The following is a 22,513-nucleotide window of genomic DNA, read 5'->3' on the forward strand; positions in this document are numbered from 1 at the left end:
CCGGTACAATAGAAAGATGGTGACATTCCTATCATTATATTAATCCTTATCCAAATAAATAGTTTTATTATTAAACTCCAAAGTACCTGCAAATTTAGTTTTTAATTATTCAAATTCCGACGGGTAACTTCTATTGGTAAAAGCAAGAACAATACCGCCAGTGGCGCTGCAATTTTATTCTAGGTTTTTTTAATATTTTATTAAAACCTGTAATAACCGATTTAGTGCAGAAGAAGTTGCGCGGGTCAACCAGTAGCCAATAGAAAGTAATGGAGAATAGGTATTTGGTATTTCTGACAACTAGGCATAATTGATAACGTTTTAATTATTATACATATCACTGACCGACAGCGAGTGTGACCTACACCAGTGCCTATCAATCTATTGCAAACCGTGTTCGCAGATTAATTACACAAATAAACATTCAGAACTCGCCTAATTATTATTTATTGCATTTATTTCAAGCCATTTATCTTATGCTTGTTTTTGCTTCTTTTAATAATATAGAGTATCTACAGTAAATAATGTTTAATAACATAGGGTAATGTAGGTTACCTAATGATTAAAAAAGTAGTTGGCGCCGAAGCGAGACCTTGTGGGGAACCATTGAAAGGAAAAACTATTAACTTTGAAGGATACCTGTTATAATAATTAACTAATTCAAATTCAAATTCAAAATTTCTTTATTCACGTAGGCCTATCACAGGTACTTATGAAGCGTTCATACATTCATGTTTACATAATTGTAACTGGATGGAGATAACTTCGTTCGCCAACGTAAACCTAAAGCTACGAGGGTTCCAAACGCGCCCTGGTCTAAGAAGACAAAAACCGACAAAAAACTTAGCCGGGTAATTTTTTTTTGTTATCACCATCTCACAGTCAATTTATTTAGCTATGAAGCTAGAGCAATTCACACCCAAGATTTTTATCGTTTAAGTAATCCTTAATATTATAATAGGAACTTAAGTACTAGATTTGTGATTTGTGGTGACGGCCGATCAGAATTCCGTTGTCACCCCTTTTCCCGCAGCAGGGCTAGCACGGGTAGGAGACAAAAAATATATCCCCCGATTTTGTCCCCCTGACAAGGGATATAATTAACGTGCCCACTTTTCTTAAATATATTTCAACGTGAGTTGTTGTGTTGTTGAGTCCCGTCGTGACCACGATCCACGCAACTGGGTCGGAATATCGACAAATCCAAAAATATTATCGTGGTATGTACCCGTTGAACTATATTTAAGAAATGTTGATTAACCACGAAATTCGTAGTTTCAAAGGTATCCACTTGCTTTGAACGAACGAACACTTTACAATACCTAATCATATTAATGAAGTACTGATACAAACTTGAATTGATTTATCGTGAGTATCGGGTACCGAGTCTTATGGTTCCACTAGTTACGTCGCGATGACAAATGTCGAAACGGGCCTATTACTTTTTTAAGACTATAGTCTATAAGAAGCATAAACTTTTTTAATAATTCGTGGCAATTAGTGTCATCTGCATATCGTCTGCGAAAGGTACAGAAAACATTTGTGGGATTGAGTATACGCTTTTATAATATGATTCCTGGTAATTTTGAAACCAATGCATAAGTTTAAAGAATATGCACGGGAACATATTCCATGTTATTTCTAAATATTACAAGGTTCAGGCAGCCGAGTGGCGCAGTGGGCAGTGACCCTGCTTTCCGCGTCCAAGGCCGTGGGTTCGATTCCCACAACTGGAAAAATGTTTGTTTGATGAACATGAACGTTTTTCAGTGTCTGGGTGTTTATATGTATATTATAAGTATTAATGTGTATTATATTCATAAAAATATTCATCAGCTATCTGTGTTATGGGTACTAACCCATAACACAAGCTACGCTTACTTTGGGGCTATATAGCGATGTGTGTCTTGTCGTAGTATATTTATTTTTATTTATATTTTAAAAATGTTTTCTGTGTAAGCGACGACGACGACGAATAAATAATAATAGAATAAGGCAAGTACTGCATACTTTAAATATTTCGCCTACGTTGTCACGTTTGTAAGCTTATTCTGACAGAACTCGGAACGTGCATTTTTATTCTTTTGACACGGATACATTTTGTCGTATTGAAATCAATACAACTTTGCAACTTGTCATGACTAAACAAAATAAGATTATGTTTGTACTAATAATGTATAAATAAATGGAAACAGACTAGAATAGTCCTTACTCAGAAGCAGCGGAGATCCATATCTCGCGCAAAGTAATAAAACGACATTCTTTAATTAGATGATTGTATACATTTACATAATTTACCAATAAATTACACATTTGGCTAGTTTTTTTTTATGTGAGAAACATTTTTTATACTGATTTTATTACTAGCGTCTGACCACGACTTCTTCCGCATACAATATGTGATGAGCAAGTAAAATTTTCCCATGCATACTTACATTCCCTATTCTACAAACATAGGGCGAAAGCGAAATTAATTATTTAAGACGAGTAATACTTTTTAAATTGTTTTAGTTTTTTTTTTCATTTATTTAATATTAATTATTTTATTCTTACTATTTTTGTTTTAACGTAATTTAATTATTTTTAATTGGACTAACTTCAATGTTGTGTGTATACCTGTAAGTGGTAACTGTACTCGGACAATAAACTATAATCTAAAATGATTGATGATAATACAGTGTATCGTATCTAATGAAATAAATAAAGTATATAAAAATAAAAACATAAGGGAAGTTTTCAATAGATACGCTATAGAACGCACAGGTATTTAAAAGAATTAGAATTTATCTAAATGAAGGTTTTAATATTTCGCTCTGTAACTTCATAAACATTGGAATTTCTATACATTTTCCAATCCAAGTTTAATTCCTTTTGAATAAATTGAAAATGAATAACCTCTTGCACTGTGTGTGTGTTTTTGGTGTTAAAACAAACACAGATATCAGGGAAGCTATAGACAATATTATATCACGCTAAGACCAATAGGAGCATAGCACCAATGAATAATGTTTCAAAATCGGGGGTTTTTTTTCTTTTCAGCGGAACTGATTAGAGAGTAGTCAAAAAGTTTTTTTTTATTCCACTACAACTTAGCCCTTGACTGCAACTGGTGTTAATAATAATAATAATTATTATTTTTATTTCAGGCATAAAGGCTCATATTTTTTGTTACTAAAAATACATTATTTCTAAATATTAAAAAGATAATTAAAAAATAATAAACAAAAATTATAATATAATATTAAATAATAATAATAATAATATTTATTAATTTGCCAAATTGTGGGTATATACAAGTAGGTACACGTTTCATTAAACAGACCCTTCACACAATCGACTGTCACTGACAGTGTGCAAATGTTTTTAAAAATAAAAAATAAAATATAAATTGCAATTACAAATGTTGTTGAACGGTTGCAAAAGTTAACTAAGTAGCTATATTACAGTCACTAAGGTATTCTTTTATACTATAATAGTTTTTTTTTGCTGAGAGTTTCAAAAATTGGTCGCTTGAATTTTACTAGTGGTAGATTTTTGTTTTTGTTTTAAATAAGCAAATGACTGCCGTTCCAATCCATTGGAACGGCAGACATTTGCTGTGGCACAGCAGTGACAACCTGCCAGCAATCAACTTCAGGATGCTGTTGGTGCTACCCCGCAACCTTCACACCAGGGAGCCACATCTAGCCTGATGCGCTACAAAAGCGCTTTAACAGGTTAAAAAGATCATGTAAGATAAAGTAGTAACCCTTTAAAATTTCTAAAAAAAAGTCCGCGACAGCATAAGTCTATCTTTCTTGACTTATACAAGTCGACGAAGTCGCGAGGGACCGCTAGTAATTCATATGGATCTGAGCTTTCAAAACTTGACGATAAAGTAAGATAACTAACAAAATCCGTCCGTTCGGCGTAAAACATTGCGAATAACATAAACAAAAACAGATAAACTATAAACTAGGGGTTAACGAATTGGAGGTAGTTAACCCAAATGTTTGTTTATACTGAGTAAAAACGAAATTAAAATTCTAATCTAGGTTGATCCCCAAAGATTGAGATTCAGTACTCCGTGGTGCAGTGGTGAGCGGTGTGGTTATAAGTAACAGGTGCCGAATTCGAACTCCAGTCGGGGCAATTAGAATATTTACAATTTATGATTTCTGTATCTCACTTCCCACTGTGGCTGGTTAAATTTTTAGTCAATAGAGATACAGAGATAGAGATAATTGTAGTCTCTTTATATGTTTTTATATCTCTGTAACTACTGTTTTTCTTTGGTGTACAATAAAAGTGTATTCATTCATTCATTCATACAGAATGTGCCTGCTGGTTTGGTGGGAGGCTTCGGCAGGGGCTAGTTACCACCCTACCAACAAAGAACCAGGGGGTGGAATGTGGATGCCTGGGCGTACCCAGCTTCAAGTCTAGGTGGGGCAAGTGAAATTATTTTCGGTCAGATCGTGCGCGGCCGTCTTGTGACTTTTTTTAAATAAATTTGAAGGATGCATAAATAATTATTCATAAAAATATTCATCAGTCATCTTAGTACCTATAACACAAGCTACGCTTACTTTGAGACTAGATGGCGATGTGTGTATTGTCGTAGCATATTTATTTATTTATTTAATGTAACTGCCTTAATTACCAGTTCTAGGGCAACCACTAAGTTTACATTTTTGTTTCCATAACCTGCATCTATACCTATTAGTGTTGCCCAAATTCAGTCTTGGTCTTGCAGTCTTGGTCTTGTTCTTGCGTTTTTGCAAGACCAAGACCAAGACCAAGAACAAGACCGCGTATTTTTAGCAAGACCAAGACCAAGACTGACCGTGCAAGACTTGAGCAAGAACAAGACATAGCCTGCAAGACTCTTGCGTCTTGCAGCTAGGACTTAGCGCTATTTCACGGAGTAGTTAGGTGTAACAGTTCGGTGTATAGGTAGGTAGGTACGCTTAGGAATTCTATGAGACGCAAAAAACTATATCAAAGAATATGAAAAACTGGACCTATGCGCATTACGACTAATACCATAAACATAGCGAATAAAAAAATATCTATTAAAATCAAACTGAGTGCATGCATAGTTATGTTTTAACCATCGGCACTTTGATAATGCGGCATCAAAGGTTTTGTACTTACTTCTCAAAGAAATTTGCCGCTTTTCGGAAGTACATGGTTATGATACACGCGCCGGCGGCTTCTTTTGAAATCTAAAACAATCGTTGCCGCCGCGCCGAAATCATAACATTTGACACTATTCATGCAAAATAATTTCGAATTTTAAGAGTACCTACAGGTGTTCCAAAGAATAAATAAGTTTCAGATTGGTGATTTTAGATTGGTGGAGGACGCATGAGACAGAGTATCCGATTTTATCGAAAATGGCCCGTGATTTTCTCTCAATACCTGCAACTTCAGTACCTGCTGAGAGGTTATTTTCTAAAGCATCATTAGTAATTAGAAAACATAGAAATAGGTTAAGTGATGAGTCAGCCAGATGGTTACTTTGTATTAATTCTTGGTCAAAAGAATTGATATAAAGTATCATAACCTAATGATAAAGCTGTTGATTTGTGTTGTATTTTATTTTTTATTCAAATAAATGATAAATCGTAAAACTCTTTTATTAAATTTCTTATAAGTTGAGGGTTCAATCTCTTTCTAGACAGATAAGTATTGTTCTTTAAAATACAGTCAAGTTATTGTAATTAATTTGTTTTTTTACATGTTTTAGCAAATGTAAGCTTATAAATCATAAATGTTTATTAAGAAACAGTTACTTCCATGGAAAACGACATATAGGTCAGTTGATTTTTCGAATTTCTTATCAAATCTTCAGTTATTTATTAATCTGCTTGATCTTTACTATGGCTATGTTAATTCAAGCTCACAATGTTCCAATTCTAATACGTTTTTCTAAGATTTAAAGTAAACTTTAATAAATAGTAATAGACTAATAGGTAATTGCAAGACTTGCAAGACTCTTGCTGCAAGACCAAGACCAAGACCAAGACTGGGAGCGCAAGACCAAGACCAAGACCAAGACCAGGTGTATTGGCGCAAGACCAAGACCAAGACTGGCTAAGTCTCGTCTTGTTCTTGCATTTGGGCAACACTAATACCTATTGTTATATTTTACATTTTGATGTGATAATCTAGTAATAATGGCTACGGCTGCCCTTTTGGCGGTCCGAGTTTGATTCCCGCACCTCTAAGTGATCATAATTAAGTAAGTGAGATAATTTTAATTTTTTAGTTCTCAAAAATGTGTATAAACAACCGATTCATTCATTCTGAGAGGATACCCGAGAGGAGAGCAGTGGCAAATAAATAAATACAGAACGCCAATTCGCCACATCGCCATCTAGCACCAAAGTAAGCGTAGCTTGTGTTATAGCTAAGATAGCTGAATTTTGTTGTATGAATATAATATACATTAATACCTATAATAAACAGATAAACACCCAGCCACTGAAAAACATTCATGTTCATCACACAAACATTTTCCAGTAGCGGGAAACGAACCCACAGCCTTGGACTCAGAAAGCAGGGTCGCTGCCCACTGCGCTATGCGGCTGTTATGATGATGGAGACGTAATGCAGATAGGCCTGATGAGTCATAGTCGCAGGACACGTTTAACATTACCGAGGGCCGCACGTTGGGAACAGCCGGCGCCATGTTGGGGTCGTTGACATTTTTGGCGGCACGCCAGCCCTCTAGGTATTTCTTGTTCTAGACGATATTCTATTTGCTCATCTATTTCAGAAAGGGGAAATAGATTTAATAGCCTGTAAATTACTTATCCGTGCTACTTTACTTGCTGTGTGGTGACGTCAGTTCGAGTGCCAAGATATACCTCCGTTTTTATTCGGGTCTTCTCCGTTTAGCCATGACCAATCTAGAGGGTACGGGCCTCGACGCCACGCTTCCTTGCCCTGTCAAGACTCTGCCAACTGGACGTTGTTTTCGGCACTTTTAAATTTGGGTGAGGTCGCACTTGTTCGGTGTGACGTTAGTTCGAGTGCCAAGTAAGAGATTATCTACCTCCGTTTAAACGTTAACGAAAGAAAGCTTAAATATTCGCGTGTAGCGGTCTCCACATTACAGAACTAGATGGCGCCACAAAAATCCTGCATCGCCCTAGCGAAGTGTTCACGAAGAATGCCTATATATACAACTTCCAAAAATTTATGTTCGGACCTCGGTCCCCGAGCACGATCACTAACTCGGAGGATGATCTTCCTATTGTTACGGTCGCGCATATCATCATAGCTCGCGTTTAGTCTTCTCCGTTTATCTTTGTTTTCTGCACTTTTAAATAAGGTTGAGGCCGCACTTTTTCGGTGCCAGCCTTGTTGTAATGGATTCGGATGGGAAATTGACAGGATCCTGCCTTGGTGTCAGGTCCGGTGGGTGGGGTGTCAGATCCAATCCGTCGTCTTCGTCGCCACTGATGCCTGCTTTGACAAGCGCTATTTATGTTGAAAGTAAGGTACGTGGCAGGGGACGGCCATTCGGTGGTCTTGCTGCCTGCTGGACTGTGTGTACGCACCCTGCTTTCTTAGTCCAAGGCTGCGGGTTCGATTCCCTCAACTGGAAAATGTGTGTGATGAACATGAATGGTTTTCAGTGTCTGGGTGTTTATCTGTAATATACATATGTATAGTACTATTAAAATATTCATCAGTCATCCTAGTAACCATAACACAAGCTACGTTTACTTTGGGGCTAGGTGGAGACATAAAAAAATAAAAAAATTGGTAAAACATGTATATTTTCTAAACATAATAAATTATTGTGTACAATATTTATTTTCGTTATGCGAACACTCAGAGCAACAATATGATGATTTTTATAAATATATGTAACCTGGATCAAACGCAACCAAGCATCTACTATCTATTTTAATTAATTTTTAATTAAAATGAAACTTTTAGGGAATCTCCGAATTGACCTGGCAAATAATCCTGTAAAGTTTGGTGACGATCTATTTTTGAACTGTTAAACTGTCAAATTACTATGATGATATTCTATTGTTTTGTGTAGATGGGTGTAGATAATGATCTTCACCCGCTCGAGAAGAGAATAGAAGAGAATAAATACGGAGAGAAATAAATGATTTAATATATTATGAGACTTAAATTAAAAAGTTAATGATGTAAGCTTATTTTTTAAATAAATAAAGCGAAGGGGGCTGGGTACGCTAGTAAATGTATATAATATTGCTCTTATTTTTTTGACAGCAGAACAGAAATCGATTCTAGGACCTCGTAAACCCATGGTAAAATACTAGGCATTAGATGGGTTATGGACGTTGGGGTCTTAAGGTGCTGGAATGGCGACCCCGCACCGGTAAACGCAGCGTAGGTCGGCCCCCAACGAGGTGGAGAGATGACATCAGTCGCTTGGAGCCGCTGGAAACAAGCGGCCCAGGACTGTGGGTTTTGGAACTCCCTACAAAAGACCTATGTCCAGCAGTGGACGTCCAATGGTTGAAATGATGATGAAGATGGGTTATACATAATAACGGTATTTAGTATCGATTTCCATACTAGGGCCATGTAGTATTGTTCTCTAAGACAGTAACGGAGCTGTGCGCTTACTTATTAAAATAAGTGCAACGGCAAACATTTACTCCGTGAAATTCAAAATGTGAAACTTTATCTCACTTGTTCATCAAACTTGTTGAGTAATGGAATTAAATTTTAAATTCATTATTATTTTTCTATATTTTTATGTTAATTAAAAATGAACATTTGGTTTAAAGAGCTTGAACTGCTTTTCACAGTTTTAGGTGCGTGCCAATTGTTTTAAGAGTTTTTTGTTGAAAGAGAATGGAGTAATACGTGCGTAGCGGGAGACCAATTACACGAAAATGCTTTATTCCTGAGCCTTATTGTTGGCCAATGTTAGTCAGTTAATGATAGTTTCTGATAACATTTATTTATTTGCATCCATGTGTTTATTATTATTATATATTAGTATATTTATAATACTATTTTTGTATATTTTATATTATATAATTGTAGTTACTTATTTATTTATTTGTTTTTAGTTCCAAATATTGTTGTTTATTATTTTACTAGCGTACTAAACTTAAGTACTAAATTTTTAATTTAAGTCTCATAATATATTAAATCATTTATTTCTATTCTCTTCTCGAGCGGGTGAAGATCATTATCTACACCCAACAATAGAATATCATCATAGTAAATAAAAGCTGTATTTGACAGTTTGACAGTTCAAAAAGAGGAATGCTCCGATCGTCACCAAACTTTACAGGATTACTCGCCAGGTGAATCCAGAGATTCCCTGAAAGTTTCATTGAAATCGGTCCAGCCGTTTCGGAGCCTATACGGAACATACCCATACACTTTCTCTTATATATATATAGCAGATATGTATATATTTAAGTAATGAAATATGTATTTTATGGGTATATGCACCACCTAACTTTTTTCTGTAACTGTTTTTTATCTTCACCACTGGTTGCCTGGAACTTGGAAGAAATCGCTATGTAGCGATAAGGCCGCCAAATTGTTATACTTTTCTTTTAGTTCTATGTACTTTTTGTGGTGTGCAATTAAAGTATATTCATTCATTTATGCAAACATTCATTCATTCATTCATTATATTTATGTTTTATATCTATCAATAGTATTGTTGTATTTGTGTAATCTGGTTTATTTATTAGTATGTAGTTACTACCCCACCTATTCGTTATTCATTTTAGTTTTCCTAATCCTAAGGTTGCCTGTCAGAGTACCTGCCTGTACTTGGCGATAAGGCTGCCTTTTGTATCCTGCTTCATTCTTCATGTGTTTGTGCTTTTTTTTTCGTTTTTCTGAGTGGTGTACAAATAAAGAGTATAAATAAATAAATAAATAAACGATAGCCCAGTGGGTAGGAGCTCGACATACACATACATAATAACCCTGTGTTACTCTCAGTCCTTTAAGCTAATTTAGTGCCAAAATGTTAATTGACTGCTGTTACGGCGGAAAGGAAGGACAATCAAACAAACATATTGACGCATTTGTATTATTCGATCTGCATATCGTTTGCGAAAGGTGCATAAGTCATTTGTGGGATTCAGTATATGCTTTTATAATCTGATTTCCAAGGAATTTTGGACCTCCCAATCCATAAATTTAAACAATGTGCGGAAGCAGGCTCCGCTCTCATCTCTAGCAAGATAGAAAATTTATTATATATATATTTTTTCATTGTAAACTGTAAAATGATGTTGAAAAAGAGCAATCTGCTGAGTTTCTGGGTGGTAGAGTCACCAGAGTGGTGCTTATAAACTGGGCCGGCCTACTTAAAATAAATGGGTTTTGATATTTTTCTTTTTTTTTAATTTTTAAAATTTTTACTTTTAATGTTGAACTTAATAAGTAATTTTTCCTGGTAACAACCTCACTGGCTCCCTATATAATTGTTTCACTTGTGTTTTTTACCGATTACGAGATCCCGGAATATTCTGAACGTAAGTTAAGCAGCTACCCTTCAAATCCAATACCGAGATCGTTTATATAAATTTTCAATATGTCCGAATCCACCCATATACGTCTAAAGAGAAATGTCTCAAAAAGGCCGCGTGCCAATACACATTGAGTTGACAATCAATGGCGAGAATGCCGACTGATTTATAGGATTTTAACCGACTTCCGAAAATGGCGCAGAATCTGAATTCTTTTCGTATTCTATAATTCGTTATAAGTTTTAAGTCAGTGTGTGTCGCTGTCTGTGGCATCGTGTTTGAGAGGTGAGTGTTCTTAGCTATGTTTGATGAAAATCCATCCAAGATGGCCGCCAGCACAATATAGTGAATTACATTTTTTTTTATAACTCCCGCAATATGGATATCAAATGAAAGGGCTTGACTGGAAGTGAGTACACTTGGATTGAAATGTGTACTCACTGGCGAATTAATTTTTTTTTCACTTTCTCGCGAATTGCAAAAAGACCGTAATAAACGCGGAAAAAGAAAGTGGGCAACAGCTATTTACATTATATTTACTCACAGAGTGTCACTAATAAATATTTATATCAAAATGAGATATAAATAAAAACATTTACTTGTTAATCATTTTTTTTATGACACTGATAAATTTGTATTTGGTTAATGATTGTAGGCCATTTTCATTTTTACAACGATTTAATAATACAAACTTAAAGTGTATTTGTTCATTAACGAATATTTAGGGATACTCATGTTTTCGTTACTCCGTTGCCATTCCAGCACTTTGGGACCCCAACGTAGAAACGTTGAGGTCCCAAAATGCTGGAATGGCGACCCCGCGCCGGTAAACGCAGCGTTGGTCGGCCCCAAACAAATTGGACTGATAACATCAAACGAGTCGCTGGGAGCCGCTGGCCCAGGACTATGGATTTTCGAACTCTCTACAAAAGACCTATGTCCAGCAGTCAGTGGCGTGCACAGGGTTTTTGACCAGGGTATGCATAAAGAAGGATGATGCCATAAAATGGAACAATCCTGCGTGTTTATGAGTTATACAAAAAATTTTGGGTATGCAGAGCTTTTGTGTATATATGAAGTGCACGCCACTGCCAGCAGTGGACGTCAATCGGTTGATACGATGATGATAAGTTGTAAAGCTTAATACCCACCCGACATTGACCGCTCTAGATCCTCTTATCACGAAATGCTGATGCCTATTATGCGGCCAGCGATAAGTACATCTGGTCCCAAGTCGTATCGAAGAGCAAAAAATGGATAAGTAAATTTAGTTCTCTGACATCTAGGGTTGCTATCAATTTATTAGCAAATAAGAATGAAATAAAACAAAAATAAAATGCAAATAATAAAAGCAATAAATCATCATTAACATTTCAATGAATGTATGGGTAAATATATAATATTGATTCTACCTGTTACTTTTCTCCATACGTATATTTATTGCTTTTATTTTATTCATTATATAAAATAACAATAATATTTTGTTTATTTCAGGAAGTACCTACCCTTCTCAATCTACAATACAAATACGAATTAAAATAAAAAAAATACCAATAAAAATATAAGGTGTCTACTTTCTAAGACAAAATAGATGTAACTAAATAATTCAAATTAGCCCAAAAGGGGATCGTACACCAAAAACCCTATTTCTGGTTTTCGTCGTATGCCAGTACAATAACTTATCTTTTTTTGACTGTTGACTTATAAAAATGTTGTTGTAGTTTCCAGATTAATATTTTTTTATTTCCTCATTTACATTTACAAAGATAATTAATTGAACAAGGCATAATAAATTATCCAACAACTCACTCGATCATTCATTCTTATTAACCTTTTTTCTCATATTATTTTAACAGGCAACCCTAAATATGGTGTGATTTCGTGCGGGCCATTGTTTGAGTAGATACCATTGCACTCGCTTATGTAACTTCGATTGTCTGTCGACTTTGGATAGCGTGGTCAATTAATAACAAAGTTCGATTCTGGGTCAGGACAAAAACTTTGACGCTATAACCCCATGTTTCGAACGTCATTGATCATGGGTTTTTTACTGCCTTTTACTACATTCTGGTTAGAAATGATGCCGTTTAAGAGGCTAAACGGGTTAGGGGGTATTGTTGTTTATTGTTATTAGGTACGCAAAACAGGTAATAACTAAAAGTAGATCTAAATATAAGTAATAACAAGTTTTGTTCTAAGCTACAACCCAAAGAATGTGAACACATCTTGGAATTAAATGGCAGAATGCATGGTATGGCAAATATATTAAAAACTCATACCCGTTCGCTTGGCACCTCTTTGTCCGTAAGGCGGTAACTAGCCACAGCCAAGAAAAGTCTGCCAAATTTTCTCCACCGGGGATCAAATCTTAGACCTTCCACATATAAGAAAGCGCTTATCACTGCACTGGGTCATCTGTCTGGAGGTCGTCCAAATAACAATCATGTGATAGTAATTGTTAAAATCTATTAAACCGTATTGGACCAGTGTGGACGGAATCAGCTCCTAAATACAATTCTTCGTTGAGAGAGGAAGCCTTGGCCAACAGTAGCAAATATTATAATTATGGTCGATGATGCTCTGTTTGTTTTAGATGTCTTCTTAGACCAGGGTTCGCTTGGAACCCTCGTAGCTTTAGGTTTAAGTTGGCGAACGAAGTTATCACCATCCCCGTACAATTATGTAAACATATATGTATGAACGCTTCATAAGTGCCTGTGATAGGCCTACATGAATGAAGAAATTTAGTTTTTTTTTTATATATATTTTGATCAGGCAACCCTACCATTTGCCGTCAAATCGCGAGTGCAAATGGCGTGATTTTGCGCGCAGCCATTGTTTGAGTATCGTTAGACCAGCGTGAGTACAGTTAGCTTTCATTGGGCCATTATAATGGAATAAAACTATGAATAGGAAGTGTCATGAGAAATTTTGTATGTCATTATTTTTTTGTACTCTGCCATTAGCTTCATATTTTAATCTGAAAGTAGCGGACGTCCGTGTTATAAGACTAAAATATCAATATAGATAATAGTAGATAAGGTTTTATCGAGGAATAGTTGTTGTTTACGACTTCACCCGCGTAATTTTTTAATAGAACTATATTTGCTCCCATTACATTCGTTTTTCATAAAGTCAAAGTCAAATATGTCTTTATTCAAATAGGCACATAGATGGCACTTTTGATGCGTTGATTATATACAAAATGTGTACATAGCAGTGAGCAGTGATGGCGATAACTACATTCGTAAACTTAAAACTAAAGCTACGAGGGTTCCAAACGCGCCTTGGTCTAAGAAAAAGCCCACCTTTTTTTGTTATCACCATCTCACATAGTCATATAAAACTATTAAGGAAGCAACCTGGTTGGAACAATAATTTACACCCGAGCATTTTAATCGTTGACGTAGTCCTTACCATAATAGAACTTTTCTGTAAGCTTTTGCTTAATACAAACTTTGAACTTATTAAGAGACATATCCAAGATATCAACCGGTAGTTTATTGAAATACATATAGGTATCCTCATCTTCACCTTTACGGATGTTTTTCAATTTAATGTCATGAATCTAATTGCAGATTTAATACCTCTTATTTCAAAACCACACACACACACACAGACACGACAAACTTATAACATCCAGTCGTTTTTTTGTACTAAAATAGTATACATGTGAGAAGTCATAAAATATATTATATAGAATAATATTAATAATATTATATAGAATAATATATATAGAATAATAACATAATATTATATAGAATAATATTAATTACGTATCTTATTCTTCCTTTCAAGAACATAGTAATAAAGCGAAAGTCAGCCTACCGACGACAGTTCCGCTTGGGGGAAAATATGTGTTTCCCCAGACTTAGTGGCGGGAAGCCGAGAGAAAGGGAGGGAATCTATATTTTTATTGAGATCTTAACACGCTTACCTATTATCATATATTATAAATTGTATCCGTTGTATTGTTACATTTTTCTTTCTTTATATACTTTTTGTGGTGTGCAATAAAAGTATTTTCATTCATTCATTCATTCATTCATTATAATCAAATATACAAAAAAAATAATTGTAATTAATACAAATATAACTTAGCTCCGAAAATAGTGGTGGGGATCAATTAAACTGTTTTTTTCCCCTATTTCATAGTAATAATGTACTTTTTGTGGTGTGCAATAAAAGTATATTCATTAATTCATTCATTCATTATAATCAAATATACAAAAAAAAAAAAATTTTGCAATTAATACATATATAACTTAGCTCCGAAAATAAATGAATTGGGAATCAATTAAAATGTCTTTTTTTTATTACATAGTAATAAATGACCATGCGTAAGTAGAAAACATAGCAACACTTGTCGTGTGCAAGCCTGTGCAAGTAACTAACACAATGATCTAATATGACACTATAAATCACAGAACATCCCTTCCCTATCCCTACTAATATTATAAAGGTCAATGTAAGTTTGTTTGTTACGCTTCACGCAATAACTACTTAACCGATCCTCATGAAACTTTGTACACATATTCGTGGAAGTGTTAGAAGTAATATAGAATACTTTTTATCCCGACATTAAGCTCGGTTCCTTTGGGAGAGGGGATGAAAGTGTTTGACAATTTTACACCAAAACTCCGACAAATTATAACCGATTTAAATATTTATATTTGTACTATAGAGGTTATAATATGTGTTTAATTTTGCCCAAACTGTGTAGAACTGAATGTGGTCGGAGACAGAACTCCTCAGCCGACAGCAGCAAACCCCTCATTTAAGACTCAGCTATACTGAATACTTTAATTTTTTTTAGAACTACAACTAAATTGAATGCCACATAAAAAAACATAATCAAACGCAGACGAAGTAGCGGGCAACAGCTAGTTATTTTATATAATTGATAACAAATAAGATTATTAACAGAATATGTTGGAACTTTATATCCTAAACACCAATAATTATTAACACATATTTAGCAAAATAAATATTTCATTTCATTTCATTTCATTACATGTCATTTCATTTCGGCCTCATGTGCCTGTAATTACACCGGCAGCCACCCTTCAGAACATCAGAACAAAGCATTGCAACAATGCTGCTCTTATCAGCATAAATAAAAATGGTTGTAGTACTTCCCGAACGAGCTCTGTCAAAAAAAGAAAACTACTACTAAAATGTCACTGTGTACAGTGTATAATGGGATGCGATACTAGGTTAGGTTAGTTTACATCTTTGACGGCCGATTGGCGCAGTTTGCAGCGACCCTGCTTTCCGAGTCCAAGGCCGTGGGTTCGATTCCTACAGCTGGAAAATCTTTGTGTGATGAACATGAATGTTTTTCAGTGTCTGGGTGTTTATATTTATATTATAAGTATTTATGTAAATTATTCATAAAAATATTCATCAGTTATCTTAGTACCCATAACTTACTAGCTTACTATCAGACTAGATGGCGATGTCAGCATTGCCGTAGTAGGTATATTTATTTATTATTTATTATCTTTTACATCGTATACATCTTTGACTGCATGGTAAGTAAAAATAAAAAATAATGTCGCAGGTATTGAACTTAGGGAAAAGAAAGTGTAGGTATCGGATATAGCAACACTGCACAAAGCGCTAGTTTTCTTCAGTGCAATTAGATGGGCCTTGAATTAATTTATGGTTTAACGTCGGCGGCCGGCGCTTGAACTCGCCGGCTAGTGGTGAATCACGACCAAAGTGTTGCCAGCTTTGATGTTCCAGTTTCCCTATTTCAAAAGCGCTTTATAAAACTTTTGGTTTACGCTTGTAACAAGTAAAACTACGTAGATAAGGGGGTAGAAATTACTTTTAATGTTTTTTAAAACTTTGCAGCTTAAAGGTGTTTAAAAAAATCGATTCATTAATCTGGAAATCAACTTAGTAGCCTTAAAGTGTAATACGGTCTTCATTCTTGGATAAATAAAATATGTAAATGACTATAATAACATCTTTGTATAAAATGTAAAATATGTTTAAAAATACTTTGACAGTTTAAAGAAGTGAAAATACCTTTATGACACACCAACGACACGCAAGTTTACAAAACAACTCATATTAAAAATTTTAATCATAACTTCACTCCTTCAATACCTACGCTTCGCATAATATTGCGTGTGTACGGTGTTCCTTAAATAAAGGTAAAGTTTCGAACGCAGACACATTCACACCCTGAGCGACATCATTCGTTCCCGTTCACTTGAAACGTTCCTCCATCGCCTCACTCGAGCTTCAGCCGGTCTCAAGGCGGGCTGTCTTACGCCAACTGCCGTGATAACAATAAAGTTCAACTATTTACATACTTAATTAAGTTATTGAAACAAATTATTAAATAAATATGAGGGAAATTGTGCACCTGCAAGCCGGACAATGCGGGAACCAGATTGGCGCTAAGGTAAGTGACTTTTTTGTCTGTCTTATTCGAATTTTAAAATTATCAACGTTCTTTTTTGTCCTTAGTGTTTTTTTTACTTGGTTACTCTACTTGATTTGTTCGGTTTTGGAATTGTAATTATTTCCAATTTCAATTTTCATACTTTCAAATAGGAATTTAAAAAGCATTGTTGTTTTTTTTCTTAAGTTATTTTTTTATTGTGTTTAGTACCTGTTAGGTACTTTATTAGTTGTATTTATTTTTATTATCTAGAATTTAATATTGGGAATGAATTATATCATAAATTAATAAGTTAAATTTCTTGTCAACGTTAAAAAAATATTAAAACTACCTACCTACCAACCTACAGTATACTTAAAACATTACGCGAATAAAATTATTTCATAGTAAGACTTAAGTAATTTTATTTACCAGATAAAAAAAAGTGGTTATAGCCTAGTGGTTAGAGTTTCGGCATTCCTTTCGTGTGCACTAATTTCGATCCCCGACACGAACCTCGTAATATTTCGGGGTTAGGTGTGTTTTTAATTTAAGTTAATTATGAAAATATCACTTGCTTTAGTAATGTTGAAGGAAAACATCCCAAGGAAATCTGCATGTTTGAGGCTTTTCCATATCATGACAAGTCTACCAATGCAGCTATAAAATGGCCAGAGTGATGTGACCCCTCCTTAACCCTTAACTCTTCTTAACCCTTATCATTACGAAATTAGACCCGTGCTCTGGAGTGGGTCGGTAATGATTGTGATGATGCTGACCTACCTAATGTTCCACAAACTAGTTTCGTCCTGTGACTTCATCTTCGTGGATTAATCTATTTGCCGCGAACCTAAACTATTTCCTGTCGTGAAATGCAGGTTGGTAACTACTTATGACGTGTTAATCGAAGAAACTGTTTAGGTCCATACTCTGTGTTCCAAATATTCATCTAATCCTAGTAACATACAGCTGAATTGGATGTATAGTCAATAATCTTGGCTGTCCTAAAGGGGACAAATTAAAAAACAACTAAACCTAGCCCAGAGTCCCTACCTAGGTATGATATTTCTTTGCATTATATTATTGTACTTAGGTATAGTAAAATTATGTGAATTTTACTAAACGTAATTTTTGTACGTGTACCGTTTAAAAAAATCTATTGTTTTTGGAAGTATGGGAACGGAAATATTATATAAATCACTCACTTCATTTTTAATCTTTTAAGCGAAGATTTCAAAATAATGTGGTAATAATTTTTGCTTTAAACTATTTTTTTTAGATAGGAAACAAGTCTTTGTTCTAGAGTTTATAAATAATAATTACCCTAGAAACCTTTTATAGCATATAACACATATAGCATATTTAGCATTAAGGTTGTTTTTCCCAATGCCCGTTGACACGCTAGAGGTATTTGGCCCCGTCAGCTTTAGTATTCAAATGTCGACCGACAATTATTTTGCACGTCAACGAAATAAATAGGTATACCTAGGTAGGTATCGAAAATATAGTTATTAGTTACTTACTACTAAGCAAAATACCTACCTATAATTGAAAACTTTCTTTCACTTCGGCGGTCCAGTAAATAAAATAAATAAATATACGAATAAGACAATACACACATCGCCATCTAGCCCCAAAGTAAGCGTAGCTTGTGTTATGGGTACTAAGATAGCTGATGAATATTTTTTTATGAATATAATATGTACACATTAATACTTATAATATACAGATAAACACTCAGACACTGAAAAACATTAATGTTCATCACACAAACATTTTCCAGTTGTGGGAATCGATCCCACGACCTCGGACTCAGAAAGCAGGTTCGCTGCCCACTGCGCCCAATGGGTCACAATGACCGGAATTCGATTCCTTGGTTGAGGCAAAGTTGGTTAAAGCTTACCCGCAGTATTATATTATAATTACAGGTTATTTGACATACCTTTACATGTCCTAAAAATAATTATTATCAAAATTACGAAACAAAATATTAACAATGTTAAAATATAACCTATTTTAAGAGATGGCAAAATAGTGATTATCTTATATATAAAGCAGCAGAGATTGTTTGTTTACTTGAACGCGATAATCTCAGGAACTACTGGTCTGATTTGAAAAATTCTTTCAGTGTTAGATAGCACATTTATATAGGAAGGTTATAGGTTATATGCATATATCAACACGCTAAGACCATTAGGAGCATAGCAAAAATGAAGAATGTCTCAAAATCGGGGTTTTTGTGAGAGCTACCGCTGCGTCCGCTGTGTAAACGGTCAAAGTTTCGATACAGCATTTGTATGTACGTTTGGTTAAAGAAAAAAGTAGTAAAAGTATCTTCGTTCAGACTGGTCAAAATTATGTATAATCTGTGGTCGATATAAGTTTGAGTAGGAATTCAAATTGACAGGAACCCAGACCAAAAAGCAATGTCATATAAAATTACGTGGGATGCACTGGATAAAGCATAGACATCAGACAGTGATATTAAAAACGCGCATAACTCAATGTCAAAATTGGCACGTTTAGAAAATTTATTTTGACAAACTAAGTACTATAGCTTTAAAGTTTTTGTTTTTCATTTTTGTTTTACTTACATTATTATTATTTTTTCTTTTTTTTTGTATAATAATTGCTTGCTAGGTTACTTACTCCTAAGCAATTGTGGTTAATGTTATCGTGTTATATGTATAACCAAGTTGTGGAAACTTCATTGGTCTATGTGATACAAAAATACGGCATTACTTTTATGTGTAATTATACTGTTTGTTTCCCTTGAAAAGCTAATAAGTAAATAAATAACTCCAAAAAGTAAAAGATGCGTGCCGGGATTCGAACTCAGTCCCCCCCCCTGAAAGGAAGCCTTACCAACCTGGCCATCACTGCTTCTGGATAGACCTTTTATATACGTATATTCAAAACATTGAAGCCGTGATAGCGCAGTGGGTAGGAGCTCGGCTTAAATTTCGGGGGTCGAGTTCGAATCCCAGCACGCACCTATAACTTTTCTCAGTTATGTGCGTTTTAAGTAATTAAAAATATCGCTTGCTTCGACCGTGAAGGAAAACATCGTGAGGAAACCTGCATGTCTGAGATGTCTTACATAATGTTCTCACTTCTCAAAGGTATGTGGAGTCCACCAATCCGCACTTGGCCAGCGTGGTGGACTACGGCCTACCCCTTCTTATTGTAGGAGGACCCATGCCCTGTAGTTGGCCGGTAATGGGTCGATAACATGATTCAAAACAGTGTGCCTTAGAATATAAATATGTCGTGCCATTTGTATGTTAGTTGATTTGGTCCGTGCCATGTGCCACCACCCAAGACCCAGAACGGCTGCAACTAAGAATGCAGCGGCGTACAGTTTCGTGACTTTGTGTACTCATCATAAAACTTTGAATAACAGTCTAACTTTACCTTTAAATAAGATTATTTTTCATGACAGTTTCAAACCTAAAACATCCTAAATACGGTATCTACTTTCGCTCCAATACCGCATCATCATAAGATGCTGACTTCATAACGCACAATCGCAATAGCAGCACCACACACATATTTTCTTCATCCGGATATACTACACAATAAACCCCGACCCAACGAGTCGCATCGCCCGCCTGCGCTATAACTGCGCTATAAATGCGGTGCGATGTCACGTAGGAACCATACTCCCTAACAGGTTAGCCCGCTACCATCTTAGACTGTATCATAACTTACCACCAGGTGAGATTGCAGTCAAGGGCTAACTTGTAGTGTAAAAAAAAAAACTTGTTCTTTTGTTCGTTTTCTGTCTGACTCGGCTCTTTAGGGTCATAGCGTGATGTTAAATAGATTAAACATTTTGTTTTCAAATATGACCAGTTACTGGTAGTTCCAGATATACAAATAAACAAGCTTTATCATTAGTAAAGATATAATCTTTATGTTTACAATTAATAGGCTTGCTTTTCATTGTATAAAATGGACTTCCGGAAAGGGATAACAGCTTTTATCGCTGTGATCGTTTTTTTTGTGGCAATCGGGAATAACCCAATTGATCGTCCGAAATTACCGAACGTTACGAAGTTCAGCTTCGTGAACGTCGAGTTCGAACGTTTCGCCCCTCCAATTTTTTAAAGTCTGATGGAAAGCAAGTTGACCAAAATAATTGCCCTTGCGAGTTCAAACCGACGCGATAACTAGTGGAACTATTATTTATTACAAAGAAGCGGCGACTGACGACTCCGTTAGCGACCGTTATTTTATCATCGGACACTTTCGAATATGGAACTCTACGCGATTACATTCACTAATGAATGTGTGAAAGAATGATAAATTGTCTATGGATAAGTTTAAATTCCGAACGCATCTTGAAGGAATAGAAAAGTTTACATATTTTTAGGTGCCAGTAACATTCAATGGAATTATGAGTGGGCAGTAATGCAGTATAGATTTATGATTGAGTGCCCAATGTTTGAGTGATGTTTAAAAAAATATATATATATCTTAACCTGTAATACTGTTGTTTATTTTTCACCAAATCTGAGTGTTAAACAGGAGTATAAGTAGGTTTAACTCTATCAAAATCCATTTTTTCCTCGATTAAATATATAACCTCACCTACTTCTCGGGTGGAGAAACGTCCTGGATAAAACGACCTCCATCACGGTACACTGTATAAAAAACCTTAAAAAAAATTACATTCCTACTTATATGGGTAGTTCGTTTACATAAACGTACAAAGATGACCTATTGTTCTTACTCGTACATAGTTTTCTTCTTCTTCTTATTTATTTTTTTACCTTAATAATGACTTATAGATCTCATTTGGTAGACGCATTACTGTGATTTAATTTTTAATTCAATTTTTATTAGAACTTGGATGAGACGATTTTGATCATTGCACATCAAAAATAAATTGTATTCAATTAGGGAAAATACGGATCTGCATATCACTTTATCTTATAGATTAGTTATTTATCAATTAGTTTCTAGAACGAAAGCATACTAGTTCCGCTTAGTCTTACATTATCACTTCCTATCAGGTGTGATAGTGATCGAGCGTGTGGGGTACAAACTTATTAACGATGATTATAGATAATAATTTAAAATTGAAATTACAGTCTGTATTGGTTATTAATTACATTTTTTATCTTAACTAAACTCATTGGCCTTTGTTGTTAATTTTTAGGGTTCTTTACCCGATAAGGTTGTCCTTACAAGTTAGCACTTGATGAGACAGTCTAAGATGGCAACAGGTTTATTTATTAGGGGTATGGCAGTACCCGCTTTCCACGTAAGATGTCACGTCGATTGGTATCGTAGCGGAATGAGACATTGGTTGAAGGCACGTCTTTGTCCGTAGGGTGTTATTTAGCTACGGCCTCCCACCAGACCAGATCAGAGAAAATGTAGGAATTGTTCCACGGACGTGCCAATTATAACAGCACAGCTGCGCCAGGGAGGTCGTTAAATAAATAAAATGGAATAGGGATAGAGGATTTTAATGTGAAACATCTATAGGCGGAGGGTAAACCTGATTTTTGGTGTGGCGACACAGGCCGTGGCAACACAGGCCGTGGCGACGCATCGCCACGCTATATGATTGATTTTTTGTATTTCGTATGTAACAATGAATATTAATTTTGTAATAAAACAGTCA

The 22,513-nt window shown here is 35.1% G+C and overlaps 1 protein-coding gene across 1 annotated transcript in view; it reads left to right on the forward strand.

The window, feature by feature from the left end:
• The first annotated feature begins 16,713 nt into the window (after positions 1-16,713).
• Positions 16,714-22,513, forward strand: part of LOC120627443 (tubulin beta chain-like) — a 40,713-nt gene continuing 34,913 nt past the window's right edge. The window contains exon 1 of the mRNA XM_039895550.1: positions 16,714-16,899. Within this exon, the coding sequence (XP_039751484.1) occupies positions 16,843-16,899 (57 nt within the window). The 5' untranslated portion in view covers positions 16,714-16,842. The remainder of the gene's footprint in view (positions 16,900-22,513) is intronic.

Source organism: Pararge aegeria, chromosome 1, assembly GCF_905163445.1.
Source record: "Pararge aegeria chromosome 1, ilParAegt1.1, whole genome shotgun sequence".
NCBI lineage: Eukaryota > Metazoa > Arthropoda > Insecta > Lepidoptera > Nymphalidae > Pararge > Pararge aegeria.